This window comes from Protopterus annectens, chromosome 17.part0 (genome assembly GCF_019279795.1).
Source record: "Protopterus annectens isolate FY-2018-M chromosome 17.part0, PAN1.0, whole genome shotgun sequence".
Taxonomy (NCBI): Eukaryota; Metazoa; Chordata; order Ceratodontiformes; family Protopteridae; genus Protopterus; species Protopterus annectens.
The window spans coordinates 152,442,250-152,458,153 of NC_056751.1; the positions used below are offsets into that span (position 1 = coordinate 152,442,250).

A 15,904-nucleotide genomic window follows, 5' to 3' on the forward strand; every position below is an offset into this window, starting at 1 on the left:
GATTAGTTTGCCGATACCCCATTCATATCTAGTGCTATGATGGTTTAGTGGTTAACTACTGTGACTATAGTGTGCAGGATCCTGAGTTTGAGCCTTGCAGAAGCACTTTATTTTTTTTGCCAGGCAGAACAAGGGCCATTGGATCATGAGTGATTAAGGCACTTTAAAGCAGTTGTTAGAGGGTATGCACGGGTTTGTGTGACAGTAAGAACTGCTAACTTCTGGTTACAGTTTTTTACACTCAGTTAGCTTCTACTTTGCTTAATCTGTGTAGGCAATGCTTACCCCAGTGCAATCGCACTTAGACACGCTTACTACTGCTTATTTGGGCTTAAACCTGCTTACTAGTGCCTTATTCATTATGACACTGACACTTCACATGTGTATTTCATGCTGTACTCCAGTTCACATTTAAATGTTATTATGTAGGTTATATGGCAAAATGATGTAAATATATGTTCATATACAGTTTTCACATGGAATATGATATGTGCTGCAGTGGGAATCGAAGCAGGAATGCCTGTTCATTAGGCGGATGCTCTAAACACTACATTATTGCTGTGCTGCTTCATTTGCTTATATATTCCTTGTTATCCTCTTCAGCTGCTTTAACCGTAGCTAAGCGATGGGCAAACCCACGCACCTACGGTTAGCTGTAATCGGGGTTTACAAAAAAAAATAAATATAAGGGTTTCTTCATTTTATTTCAATGTACTGTTGCTTTTGAACACACGGGGACTGTTGGTGGAGATATGCGGACACCTATGAGTGGTTTCGATCATTTACACTTTCTTCTGTTCTACTTTGCAGGGGCTTGTTTATTCTGACAGCTCTGCTTTCAGACACACCCCCCTGCACTTATCCACGTCCAGTGTAGGATTTGGAGCATGGGCAGCACGCCTTCATTATTATGCATGGCGCGCTGCCGTCCTCCTCTTAAACTGCCGCTTAACTAGTCCTGCATGGCAGATTAGTAAATCCAGGGGATTCTCTCATGCTTCGCTAACACTTACTCATACAGACGCATACACAGTCTCTTCTGCATTCACTGCTCTTTCTCTCAGGCATTGCTAACGCTCTCATACACACATACACTCAGGCATTGCTAATGATCTCATATATACAGATAGAGACACACACACACACACACACACACACACACACACACACACACACACACACACTATGCTTTCACCCATGCATTCACTAACCCACATGCAATCAGCAGGAGAAACCCAATCATACACATACATAACACACCAAGGCATGCCGGAATCCTCTCAGTTGTACAGATTTTTGTACGAATGCCCTAATTTATGGTTCATATTTTTTGTGCCCGTGATCCAAAAAAAATTGGCTGTCTAATAAATCGGGATGGTTAAAGATTGAATCTAGAAAATAACAGCAGACATTTGACATTCAGGCTTTCTAACCTTCAGAAAATCTATGCTAATTCAAAATGTTATTCTATCAACTTTAGTTTGTAACAGCAATATTTAAACAAAGCCCCTATGTTTCTATCTTTATCCAGATTTCTTGCTCTAAGAGGTTGTGAGGTATGAGACCAATTGTAACAACACTTAAAAAAAAAAAAAAAAAAGTTCAGCTACACTTGTGGTACAACTGGAGGCACAGATTTGTATGCCATAAATATGCTATCACCTTACTGAAACAGTGCAGGTGGTATTCGTTTTCAAGCACTTCGGCTGCAGTTTCACTAAAGGCCATATTGGCTACGATAATGTTTTCAGTCCTGAAGGAAACTGTCGTCATCGATACAGTTCCACAATGTGTGAATTTTTAGCAGCTGTTTACCGGGCTAGCCCTGATAATGTCTATGTCAGTGTGGGCGGAATATCAGGACAGGGAACTACTGATTTGACTGTGTCGAAGGCACGTCATGAAGTTGGTGACAAATTCCACCAGAAAGGATGCAATACAAAAGAACGGAGGATGGGCCTCCATGCACTATGCTTAGGTAGGGGAGAACTATAGGACTGAAAAACTTCTTTGTGCATTCCTGTAACAGTAGGTGGCTAGGATGATGTAACAGTAGGTGGCTAGGATGATTTTACAAGGGTAAAGGTGGCTAGGCTGATTTTACAAGGGTAAAAGAAAACTAGCATTTGAGTTTTTATTTGTTGGACCCTGGAGTATTCCTTCAAATACATTACAGTCGTTAAAATCAGTCAGTTCATGACTCTTCGCCGTTTCACATCCCTTTGTACAGCGACCTCGCCTGTTTTCTGTTTTCTTGCTTACTGGTACTGGAAAAGTTGGAAAAGTCATAGAACTGCTCCTTGCTGCAAAAGAAGAGGAAGAAGGAGGAAGCGAGGTGTTCGGTCTTGCTCCCATGCTGATACTGGGCTGTTTGGTTCCCTGTGTGATGTCATCAGCCCGAGTCATAGTGAAGGTGTTACTATTAGGATCCATGGCAACCATGGAACCTTCTGCTGTCGTGGTTGTAGCCATAGAAGCATTGTTCACATTTTGTTGAACATTAACATTCTGAAAAACATCATTGTGCTATGTCCTCTAAATTCTACCTTTTTTTAAACATCTCTTCTTGAACAGTCTAATACTTAGCCACCTTTTTCTTTATTTTGACCTCTGATTTTTAAAGTTTTATCATCTCATTCTATCAGTTTAAAGCTGCTTCCATTTTTTTCAGCTTTTTGTTATTTCAGTTAAAATACTCATTCAGTGTTTGATTTATTTCAATCAGTGTGTTGAGCACACTGGATCTATTTTTACCTCTAGATTACTGGAAAACATGTCTCATACCAACGTTGGAGCTTGAACTACTGTTTTCAAAGCAGCTGCAGGATTCTTTCCAGTCAGTGTTTTCTCTTTACCTTGTCTAGTTGACTTTCTTTCAGGCTCTCCCAGTTTGTTCTTTGAAGGCATCCAGGCAGGGTACTTACTAGCCAGTAGCTGAATTTTACTCAAGTTAATAATCTCTCTGCAGTTTCTCAATTTCTGCTTTCACACTGGAAGACCTAAAAATAAGGTGTTTAGTGTGCAGCCATCTTGGAAGTTTCTCAACAGACTGGATTCTTGAGAAGAACTTGGCAAGCTTTCCTGATGCCTAAACTGGCATGCACAAATTTCTATCTCAGTGTTTCAGTTTACGCCAATGATGCAGTGCTACTCAGCATAAATGAAAACACAACTGCACAACAAATATTAAATAGAATGATATAAGCTAAAACTCAACTCATCCAGAGCAAAAAAGTCATGAAAACATATTTGCAGAAACTTTGCTTGTGCTAAATAATATAATAAAACAGAAACTTTCTAAGTATCCTGGTTCTCCTATACACTTGGAACAAGAAATATTATACAAACTTATATTATACAAACTTGACATCTCAATACAGCAACAGCCTTTAACAACTTAAAGAAGTGTCACAATCCAAACAAAATCCATGAATTTGCCATAAAATATATTCTGCTTTATAGAAGAGGCATGGACTATCCAGAAACGCCAGCATTCAAAAACGGGAATCTTTAGATCAATTCTAAATTAATTCTAAGGCATCAAAAAGGACACTGCTGCAGGGCCAGATAGCTTAAATGGATATTTTCTCAATAAAATGCAGGCTCCTGTAATACCATATGCAAGTAGTCCTGATTCATAAGAGGTGGGTAGGTAGAACAAATTTTGTTGGTCTAACAGGAGATCACATACAACCAATTTGTTATATTTTTATTCAGAAATAATGGCAATATTCACACTGACAATCTACATGGATTTAACAAAAGCATTCAATTCTGTACCACATTTCTGTAAAATTAAAGCATTAGTGCAAAGTAACTGGAATGTTTTTTTATAAAATGGATAAAAAATGGTTACAAATAAAGATATCTAAAGGTGATCTAAAATTATGTGAACATACTAAATACCTCAAGATTCAGCCTTGGTTCCATACTTGCTTTATACATTAACACCAGCTATGAAGTATATCAATAAATGTTCGGTCTCAAAGTATGTTGATGACACAGCAAGCACGTCAACAATCACCAGGTGCAGCAAAGCTATGTAGGTGAACTGTATACATGGGCAAAAATAAAGCGTTTTACATGTATAAAAGGAAAATCAGGGGGTATCCAATATAGAATAAACAATTGCATGGTTTTCTCCTGCATTTTCACTGTATATCAACTTTCATTTTTGTATGCCTGCCTGCAGCCAAACATCAGCTACTATTCTTTTTTACTGGGCTTATAGGACCTCTCAAGTTAAACCCAGACTCATGCCAATCCATGTCTGGGGCAAGTGAGGAGATAGGCCATGCTGTAACTCACACCACTCCACAGCTTTTTGTCGTGCTCCACAATGGCTGCCTTTAGGAGGTGCATGCGTACTTCAACACGGGTACAACTACCCAACCAAGCAGTGCACTGCATAAAGATGGTCAGGTTCTTAATCCTGCTACTACAGCAATCCTAAGCTGCCTCCCTTACACCAGATGGATGAACCAGCGTCATAGACTCAGTCCCATCCTTCTACACCTGGTCCTTCCAGCTCCTGTGCGGCCAGTCGAACACTGGGTGGTCTGGAGTACAGTACAGGCATCATCTTTTTGTGCCACATGGCAGGACCCTTATATAATGACTTTGATGAGCTTGTCGGTCTTAATAATGAACCTAAATTTTGCTAGACTTGCTAAAATGCAAACTAAAATGTATCATCATATTATTAGAATAATTTTAAGATGCATAACTGGACTATGTCGATTACTATAATTAACTACATTATTACACCATTACTGGAGTATGGGGGCTGATTTCTGCAGTTACACTGTGGGTGATATCAGTGTCTTAGAAACATTTCAAAGGCAGAAGTACAACTAATACAAAAGTTAAAATATGACGGCAGAATATGTTAAATTTATATTCAGTATATTCCTGTTTGCGTATCTAATATGGTGATTTAAATGTCTATTTAATGAAGCTACTGCAATGACTTCAGATTTAAATTCTGGCAAGCATAACTAACTGACAAGAATAACAATCCTTAAGTAACTACCGTCCAAGCAAACAAGAATATTGGTTCAAAACTATTATTCTACAGCTGTAAGGCACCGGAACAGGTTATCATTACTTACAAGTGTTCAAACAGAAAACCGATAAATGGTTCAGCAATACGATCTATTGGACTATCCCTACATGCAGACTGGCTACAGATGACCTCCTGCGAGGTCTCAGCCAATAATGAACAGACCACCAAAGAAACTATGACATGCAAGTGATGTGCCATCAGCCTAATACAGAACAGCAGCTTAAAAACCCAAGATCTAAAAAGTAGAGGTTTCATTTTTTTGGACATGTAATGTATATGAACACCAGATACTTACAAAAAACATGCCTTATATTCACAAAGCCCAAAACATCCTAAAGTCTAAACATGGTACCAAGATTAGGTTAAGGATGATTTGTGAAGTTTACACCTGCCAGCAGCTGTAAAAATAGACATACAGTAACATTGTTTGTGAAATTATTCAATTACTGACTAAAGAAATGAGGGTCATGCCATATAAATATTTACTGGACTAAGAGTAAGTACAGCTGAATGCTAGTAACTATAGTTACTGTGAATTTTGCTTGAGATGGGATTAAGACCTCCTTGGTATTTGCTGTCTGAGAAGTACATACAAAGCTTTTTTTACCCTAATTTGGAACATAATCAATTTGTGAGGGAAAGACGGAGGTAAAATATTGTATCAAAATATACAGTACATTACTTTGCAATGTTTATTCACTTTACAGTTTTCATATTCCTAAATGTAGCTTGTATGACGACACAAATGCTCTCTAGTAATTGAATGAATGAATGCTTGCAAATCATGACATGCATTTCTCTTAAGAATGTATGAAAATTACCAAATTACCTGAAGAGTCATGAGAAGGAAGAAAAAAGCTGTTAAACACAGACAGTAGATCTGCAGTTTTCGAATCTTCAGCCTTGCCATGTTTCACATCACACGCTCAGCTCACTAATTCCTCTCCTGTACTCGGTCACTTTTCTTTAACACTCTGTTTGACAAAGAACAAAACTGCTCTTAAGGCTATGTTTAAACTAAACTAATTAGTTTGTTGATGATTCAGCATTTGTATACATTATTAATGTATTTATAATGCTATCTATACAGATTAATGGACTGGGCAGATTGTACAGAAATAAACGATAGCATGGGAATCAGTAAACAACAAACTTTCTTAATATTATCTTGTTAACACTGTGACAATACAATAGTCAGAACAGTGCTGTCATTCTGGTGGTACTTTTTAGTGATTATTTATAGATACGATGTGAACCAAATTCAGACACTGTGTGCAGGCCACATTTAAAATAATAATAGAAGTTAACACCAGTTAAACAAAACAGAAGTTAACGCCAGTTAAACAAAATAGAAAATGGAAACCAGATTACTATTTATTTCTATTTGTTGACTGAGTAAATGGACCAACTTTTCAGCCACGATCCAGGCTCACAGAGCAATAAGGAAATACACTTAAACAGTAGAGAGTATACAATTAAGTTATATTACATAATGGGTACACCAAACAAGTATCAAACAATTACAAAAGATATGTTCTAGTACAGCAAAAGGAGTAATATAACTGAAGAATACTCAATCTACACAGAAAATAGCACAATAAGACATTCACTAATGCTGAAATATCAGACTTAAACAGTGGGGATGTACAGTGGATATAAAAATGTTTATACACCCCTGTTAAAATGCCAGGTTTCGGTGATAAAAAAAAAAGAAAGAGAGACCACAATAAATAATTTCAAAACGTTTCCCACCTTTAATGTGACCTATAACTTGAAAAATAAAAATCTGTTAGGGGAAAAAATATAAAAAATATACAATAAGCTGGTAGCATAAGTGTGCACACCCTTAAACTAATACTTTGTTGAAGCACCTTTTGATTTAATTACAGCATTCAGTCTTCTTGGGTAGGAGTCTATCAGCATGGCACATCTTGACTTGGCAATATTTGCCAACTCTTCCTTGCAAAAGCACTCCAAATCTGTCAGACTGCGAGGGCATCTCTTGTGTACCGACCGCCCTCTTCAGGTCACCCCACCGATTTTCTACTGGATAGGTCTGGGCCATTCCAAAACTTTAATTTTCTTCTGGTGAAGCCATTATTTTGTTGATTTGGATGTATGCTTGGGGTTCACTGTCATGTTGGAAGGTGAAATTACTCTTCATCTTCAGCTTTCTAGCAAGACACCTGAAGGTTTTGGGCCAAAAGTGGCTGGTATTTGGAACTGTTTACAATTCCCTCCACCTTGACTAAAGCCCCAGTTCCAGCTGAAGAAAAGCAACCCCAAAGCTTGATACTGCCACCACCATGTTTCACCATGAGGATGGTGTTCTTTTGGTGATGCGAAGTGTTGTTTTTGTGTCATTGTGGCCAAAAAGTTCAACCGTGGTCTAATCAGACAATAATACATTTTCCCACATGCTTTTGGGAGACTTGATGTATTGTTTTGCAAATTTTAACCGGGCCTGTATGTTTTTCTGCGTAAGAAATGGTTTTCATCTTGCAACTTTACCCCATAACCCAGACATATGGATAATACGGGAGATTGTTGTCACATGTAGCACACAACCAGTACTTGCCAGAAATTCCTGCAGCTCCTTCAGTGTTGCTGTAGGTCTCTTGGCAGCTTCCCTGACCAGTTTTTGTCTTGTCATCAATTTTGGAGGGATGTCCAGTTCTTTGCAATGTCACTGATGTCCCATATTATCTCCACTTTTTGCTGACTGTCTTTACCAAGTTCCATGGTATATCTAGTGCTGTGGAAAATTTGTGGTACCCTTCTCCTGACTGACACCTTTCAACGAGATCCCTTTGATGCTTTGTATGCGCTCCGTGAACGATAGCGGAGTAAATGCCAGGGCAGCTTTACTTTATTTGGGGTTAATCAGGGTCTCTTTAGTTGATGGAAGGTGTGTAACCAAGAAGATGCTGTAACTGAATCAAAAGGTGCTTCAACAAAGTATTAGTTTAAGGGTGTGCACACTTATGCAACCAGCTTATTGTATGTTTTTTATATTTTTCCCCTAACATATTTTTCAATTGAATTGTACAGGCTATAGGTCATATTAAAGGTGGGAAAAGTTTTGAAATGATTTATTGTGGTCTCATTTTTATATCACAAAAACCTGGCATTTTAACAGGGGTGTGTAAACTTTTTATATCCACTGTATATGTGCTCTATATACATCATGTTAATTGGGTGTGTGGATGAGACATTTGGATAAAAGCACTAAACCAAGATGATTAATCTGTTTACACGTAGAAACTTCTGGAATGCTTGCTTGTTTTTTGGCTTTGGCATCTGCAATGCTGCTCTGACTGCTTTGCGTATCATTTGCCAGTCCCCCTGAATGTTTGGATGACTCAGTTATTTAACTTGAGATTATACTATTTTATGGTATTAAGCATCTGTATCATGTCATTCTTTCATTGTTTAATCCCACACTAACACAGAGAAGTTAAGTTTGTAGCAACTTCCAAGCCTTTCTATTTCTGCATCAGCAGCCATTGTGGAATATTCCTGGTGCTAATGAAATGCCAGAGGTCTAAACATATGCACCATAATAAATGTATACAATTTAGAGAGTTCTTCCAATGTTAACTGCCAGAATCTCAACTTTGTATCTTGTATTGAAGACAACTTCATATATGGCAATACTGACACCACTTACTCAACAGCAACTGATAGGTAATGTAATGCCTCTCAATCACGTTGTTAAGATCTTGCAAGATCACTACAAATGCAACTCTTGTTTTACTTTACAACAGTTCTTCTTTTGGCTTTTCCCGGTTAGGGGTCGCCACAGCGGAGTTCCGCATACAATTTACATACTCTGTTAGCTTCTTGGGGACACCCAAGCTTTCCCTTCACTTTCACTTCTTCTCTATTTTACTTGCATTCTACTGGTACTTTCATAGGAATACGTATTGGTAGCATACTATTAGAATGTTTTTGTACTATATTCTTGCAAACCTCGTAAGACTTCAAATCAGCACAGTCAAGAAGGATCTAACCTTTTTACCCATTCTACTTTTTCTAACTGCTTCCTAACAACAACTAGGCTTTCCACCGACTTCAATTTCTGCTCAGTTCCACTCCTGAAGGCTACCAATACTTTCAGTATCAGATGTCACAGGTGCAACATTTGAATTTACTTTTCTGCTCTGTTATGCTAGTAAACATATTAAACCTATACATAAATCAAGAAATATATCAATGCTATGTCTCAGTACAGTATCTGAAATGTCTCTGACTGCTTTACTCTTACCTTCGTAAACACATTCACTTTCTACTTTCACATTGTCAATTAATTTTACTGCTTATATCTTCATACTATGAATGACCAAGAACATTAGGCGAATTAATTAACTCAATGCTACGATCCACAACAGAAACAGGTACCTCTTATTTTTATATTTACATGCCAGTAACTTTTGATCCAGTTGCTTTATCTGATGCCCTGAATTTAAGTGAGCATACACTCTCGTTTTCTCACTTCTTCAGGGGTGTCTTTAAACAAAATCTACTGTTCTTCACCTATATCTACTCTGCAATCATGATTCTGCAAACTAATACTGAAATTTTAAACATTTCTTGACAGCAATTCAGCTACCATCCTTGTCTCAATGCTTCTGATTCATTTTTAGATTTCACTTTAATAGAGACAACAGCACATTTTCAATTTCCTCCTCACGCTCCGGTTTCCTCCCAAATTCCAAAGCCATGCAGTAGGTGGATTGGATACTCTAAAACTGGCCATAGGTGTGTGTGTGTGTGGTATGGAAGAACTACCATGGCGGGGCTAGCCACCTGGTAGTGTAATTCTTGGCTCCAGATGATAGTCACCCCGACCCCATGTGCAAGAATGAGAAAAGGGGTTGTGGATGGATGGATGCAATGTTTTTTTTTTTGAACTTTTGCTTTTCCTTTAGACATTTTTGAAAACAGTTTCTCTAACACAGATTCTATAAACTTAATTAAAAACAAGAGAAAACATCCTTAAAAGTATACAGCCACACATAGTACATCAAGTTTACATTTCAACTGCAAAAATGTTTTTTGTGTACTGCTCTAATACATTATTATCTATTTCTTCTTTTGTCATTTTTGACTCACATTTTACCTAATGCACATCTACTTCCTCAATAAAAGAATTCCTTATTTTATATTTTTCACTTGTGTAATTAGTAATTTCACTCATTCTGCAGTTTGAAATAATGTCAGGTCCACTTCTCTTAATAGCCTCTGCCTTATATCATTATTTCTTAGGTTGCAAAATAGTCTCTCTCTCTTATTAATGAATCAAGCGGATCACCACATTTCCAGTCTGACTCAGCTGTTCAGCTCCGTAACAAAATCTATAGACTCTTTAGGACCTCATGCCCTTAAGGACAAGCTGCAAACTTTCAAGTTCTTTCTAGGCTCGAGATAATCTCTGAATTTGCCTCAAACTGTTTACTGTTGAGAATATAGAAGAAAATGAAACAAGACACATTTTTGTTGATAATTTAGCTTTCTTTTCTAAAAGCAAATATGCTTCTTCCTTGAAACATGCATATATGTGTCACACAGTACTTTTTTTAGGTTTATCTGCTGTTCTGCTTTTTATAAGGAGTGAATCAGATTTGAACTCCTGGTGGTTGCAGTTTGAACAGTCTTTCACTGAAAGTATATATATTTTCAATTCTGCCAACATCGTCTTCATTTCTACTGTACATTTCACCATTCTGACACCATGTAACATTTGGATGTCTGTCAAAAAGATCAATACATGACATATACAATGTGGGTAAACATCTGGCCTCCCTGAGGTCTTTACAGTACTTTCCAGAAAGAAGAAAGACTGTAATGGCATGCATTGTCCCAGTAGCTAGGCATTAGCATACAAAGGCTATACACCACCTACAGTACAGTCATGTCTATATATGTAAAATGTACTTAGATCTGGAAAAAAATGAATACATAAATAAATAAAAAAAAAGGTATACACAAAAGGTAATAAAAAAGGAATACCAAGGCATGTTCTAGTCTCCACAGACTGCAAACAGTCAAATAACGTAAAACAAAGCTTTAATAAATCTGGTGGTGAGCACTTTCACAATGTGTCTCATTGCTTCTTCAGATCATAACAAAAATAAAACAGTCAAACTTTTAAACATAAAAAACATTAAAGTGCTTTTTATATTGTGTGTTCTTGAGGGGACAAAGCTCTCACAACCCCCGCACAGGGTGCAAATCCTTCTAAAAAAGTCACCAAATATACTCTATTCTGAGGTTTTTGCATCTTACAGAAAAGGAAACTTTTCCCCATGAAGAGACCATTTCCATTCCCAAAAGACTGCTTTCTGCACTGAGAGATGGACATATGCCACTGTACTATGGATTCTTGAACTTAAGAAAAAAAAACAAACAGTCATGATGGTCTAAAAAAGGCAAGAGTTGAAAACCTCAGAGCTATCCTGCATAATTTTCATTACTTACAAAAGTGTACAACAAAATATTTCCTATACCAGTGTATGCAGTTATCAGTGCTATTCCAAAAATGTCTAAAAAAAACAAACACACTCAAAACCATCCTAGAAACAATGAAAACAGATAGGCAAATTAATATTCATGAAGGAAAGATTACCAAAACCTGTTTAAAAAGAGACAGAAACCTGACTAGACCAATGGACAAATGAAGTACGACCTCCTCATGCACAACAGACTGAACGATGGCCACACGACCACCCATACACAGAAAGATAGTTGTCCAGACCATGGCCCAGACAAATGAATGGACATGACTGACCATGTAAAGGTTGCCATAATGGTGAGAGATATGGCAGATCTCCCAGTAGATCTTCATATATTCAAAAATAAGCTAGGAATACATTTATAATGGAGTGCTACAGTAAAACCTCTGGGTGAGTAAGGAACCCAACCTAAAAATGACTTGTGCGGACAAGACACTACAATAAGAGACCTTACTTTAAGCACCGGTTCCTGATAAAATCTTGTCTGAGCTACAGACCTCCATAATCAATAAATGATGTGCTCTTTCTATGGTTTATGGGAGAAGGTCAGAAAAGTATAGTGCACTTAAAAAGTACAATGATCTATTTCAACGTAAAACCTCAAATAATTATTAAACGAACAGGAAGCCATATATTTAAATGTACGACAATATTTTGGGGTTATATACAGAGCCATATTTCCTCTACAATAAGTAACCATTAATTATGACTTTCAATATATATTTCAACAATCAACAGAAGCACTTTAGAAAGGAAACTGACAACTGTTGTGTAAATACTAACATGCACTTATGATTAATTATGTCTACAGTGTAAAGCACAGGGGCATAGTTGAAACATATTGCATATATAGCAATGTGAGCATGTAAAGCACAGGGGCATAGTTAAAACATATTCCATATATAGCAATGTGAGCATGTAAAGCACAGGGGCATAGTTAAAACATATTCCATATATAGCAATGTGAGCATGTAAAGCACAGGGGCATAGTTAAAACATATTCCATATATAGCAATGTGAGCATGTAAAGCACAGGGCATAGTTAAAACATATTCCATATATAGCAATGTGAGCATGTAAAGCACAGGGGCATAGTTAAAACATATTCCATATATAGCAATGTGAGCATGTAAAGCACAGGGGCATAGTTAAAACATATTCCATATATAGCAATGTGAGCATGTAAAGCACAGGGGCATAGTTAAAACATATTCCATATATAGCAATGTGAGCATGTAAAGCACAGGGGCATAGTTAAAACATATTCCATATATAGCAATGTGAGCATGTAAAGCACAGGGGCATAGTTAAAACATATTCCATATATAGCAATGTGAGCATGTAAAGCACAGGGGCATAGTTAAAACATATTCCATATATAGCAATGTGAGCATGTAAAGCACAGGGGCATAGTTAAAACATATTCCATCTATTGCAATGTGAGCATTTTTTAATTTAAGTTAGTTATTTTACAACATGGAAACTATTTTGCTTAATTCTCACTGCACCTCAAGTGACAGCCAAGGGCTGCCACATTCGAGCACTAAAACACAAATAAACTGACAGGTAGCATGCACTTCTTACCCTGATAAGATGTACCACCAGTCATGCACAGACAGGTAGCATGCACTTGTTACCCTGACAAGGTGTACCACCAGTCATGCACATGCTTACCTGTGCTTTTTCTTTCATGTGCCTAGGGCTGTCACCTTTTCAAATGCCCAAAATGTGTCATCTTTGTTAAACAACTCATATCCATAATCAATGTAAAGGGGGGAAAGCTAGAGAAAAGAGGAATGAAGGTCATCAGGACTAAGACAGAATATATGTGTGAATGAGAGGGAGGATAGAGGAATGGTTAGGACGCAGGTAGTAGAGGTGGTGAAGGTGGATGAGTTTAAATACTTGGGATCAACAGTTCAGAGTAAAGGTGGATGAGTTTAAATACTTGGGATCAACAGTTCAGAGTAATGGCAAGTGTGGAAGAGAGGTGAAGAAGAGAATACAGGTAGGGTGGAGAAGAGTGTCAGGAGTGATTTGTGAAAGACGAGTACCAGTAAGAGTGAAAGGGAAGGTCTATAAGAGGGTAGTGAGACCAGCTACATTATATGGGTTGGACACAGTGGCACTGACAAAAAAGGCAGGTGTCAGAGCTGGATGTGGCAGAGTTAAAGATGTAAGATTTGCACTGGGTGTGATGAGGGCAGACAGGATTAGGAATAAGTATATTAGGAGGGTCAGCTCAGGTTGGACGGTTTGGAGACAAAGCCAGAGGAGAGGCGAGATTGCATTGGTTTGGACATGTGCTGAGGAGGGATGCTGGGTATATTGGGAAAAGGATGCCAAGGATGAAGGTGTCAGGTAAGAGGAAAAGAGGAAGGCAAGAAATGGAAACAGATGATCTGCTGTGGCAACCCCTAATGGGAACAGCCGAAAGAAAAAGAAGAAGCAAAATAAAAATGTTACATAACTGTAGCTGGTTCTAGTATTTTGTACAATATTAAGGTGTTTCAGAAACAGAATAATAGTTTACTAAAATAATTACAAGAAACTGACAACTTTGTCCTAAAATTAACAGGACATGCACCTCTTTCAAGTCTTTGGATGGAACACAACTGCCCAAACAGGAACTTATGAAATTGTACTGTAAAACAAAAAGGGACAGATATTAACCATATAGAAGCCACTAGCAGCAACTCCGTAAACTCTTTTGAGGTCTAACTACTGTCACCTTTTGCAAAACATGCAGTTTCCTGCGACTTGAGTGTGAAGGTGCAGCACTTGCAGAGTAGAATTCCATGCAGCAGTGTCTTTGGCTGAAACCTGCTGTGGGGTCTTTTCTGACAAGTGCACTTTCTTTTTTACTCCTGTGGTGGGGCTAACCAATACCTGGTTGATGAAATTAAATGGTGATGTTCGTCGTCTCCCATTGCTGCAGTCCTGACAAATGGGTATTCCGCTGCCCACCATCGGCCCGAATACCAAAGGGCTAGAACCGGCGTCGGTCATGGGCGCCTGAGACTGACGTAAGTACTTGTCAGTACAAATGCGCATGACCGACGCCATAACCTCAGTCTTTCTTGCCGCATGGTCCTAAGCAGAAGCAGTTTTTGCAAGTGCCGTTCGGCGTTCTGGAATTGTCGGTTTTCGAGTTTCAGACCGGATACAAAGTTGGCTAAGTACCCTGTTGGGGACATTTTTTGTCTTTTTCTTGCCTCAGTATTGCCGGATGTCAGAAAAAGTTAATAACTGTATTTCTTGTGGGAAATTCCTCATAGGGATTACCATTCACTCTGCATTCCTTGTTTAGGGCCGGAGCACGACGTTGTTGGGTGTCGCTTTTGTGCTACTTTTAACAAGCGTACGTCGGTTGGACTATGCTAGGCTGGTGTTTGGTAAACGTTGTAATTATAACATGCCGTCGGATTCTCCGACGACTGGTTCTTCTAAGAAGCGCAAAGATAAGTCTTTGCGGTCCAAACAGGATGAGGCATCCACTCCGGACGTCGGTTCTGTGGAACCACTGACTGCTTCAGTGGCTCCTTCTGACAGTTTACCAGTGTGTCTAGGGGAGCCTTTGTTACTGCAGGAAGTGGCTTCTCCTGTGTTAGGCCAGGCTGAGGGTGCTTCTTTGTTGTCAGTGGCTTCCTCCCCTCATAGGGTAGTTAGACCTCCTCCTTCTAAAGGCAAAGGCCATTCTAAATCTAGGTCTATCCCTGCTGGTGCTAATCCCCAGGGTCCAGCTCCTAGGAAGCACATGTTAAAGATGGCTGAAGATTTGATTACTTTAATTAGGGGTTCCATGCCCCCCCCCCTGTGAAGAGGCCCAGGATAGACACAGAGTTGGAGGGTCTGGTTCAGTCTTCCAATGAGTCAGATTCCTCTGTGGAAGAGCTTCAGGATTTCCCTCCCTATTCTGATTCAGAGGCTGAGGACGCTACTCCCTCTACGTCCCCTCCAGAAGATTTTTCTTTCTCTGAAACTTTGCATTCCATGAGGGAACATTTCCAGTGGGATGGCCAGGATTATTCTGATTCTCGTAAAAGGCTGAGAGAATTCTTGTTTTTACCTCAGCACAGGCCTTTGGCTATTCCCCCTGTACTGGATGTTGTTCAGGATGTATTTTCTGAGGCTGCCCTTAACCCAGATTCTCTGCCCCTGCCCCAGTTAAACCAGATAGATACTACAGGGTTCCGGAAGCTCACAAGTACTTGTATAAGAGTCCTAGGGCTGATCCAGAAACTATTTCTCAAGGCCCCAAAGGTGTTAAGGCTTCTGTGGTTAAGAATCCGGTTCCTCTGGACAAGGATGCTAGGGCCCTGGA

General features: G+C 38.7%; 1 protein-coding gene across 2 annotated transcripts in view; it reads right to left on the reverse strand.

Moving 5' to 3' along the window:
* Positions 1–15,904, reverse strand: part of FUT10 (fucosyltransferase 10) — a 316,333-nt gene that overhangs the window by 292,326 nt on the left and 8,103 nt on the right. For both annotated transcript variants that reach the window (XM_044058924.1, XM_044058923.1), the window contains exon 2: positions 5,895–6,039. In XM_044058924.1, the coding sequence (XP_043914859.1) occupies positions 5,895–5,975 (81 nt within the window). In that variant the 5' untranslated portion in view covers positions 5,976–6,039. The remainder of the gene's footprint in view (positions 1–5,894; positions 6,040–15,904) is intronic.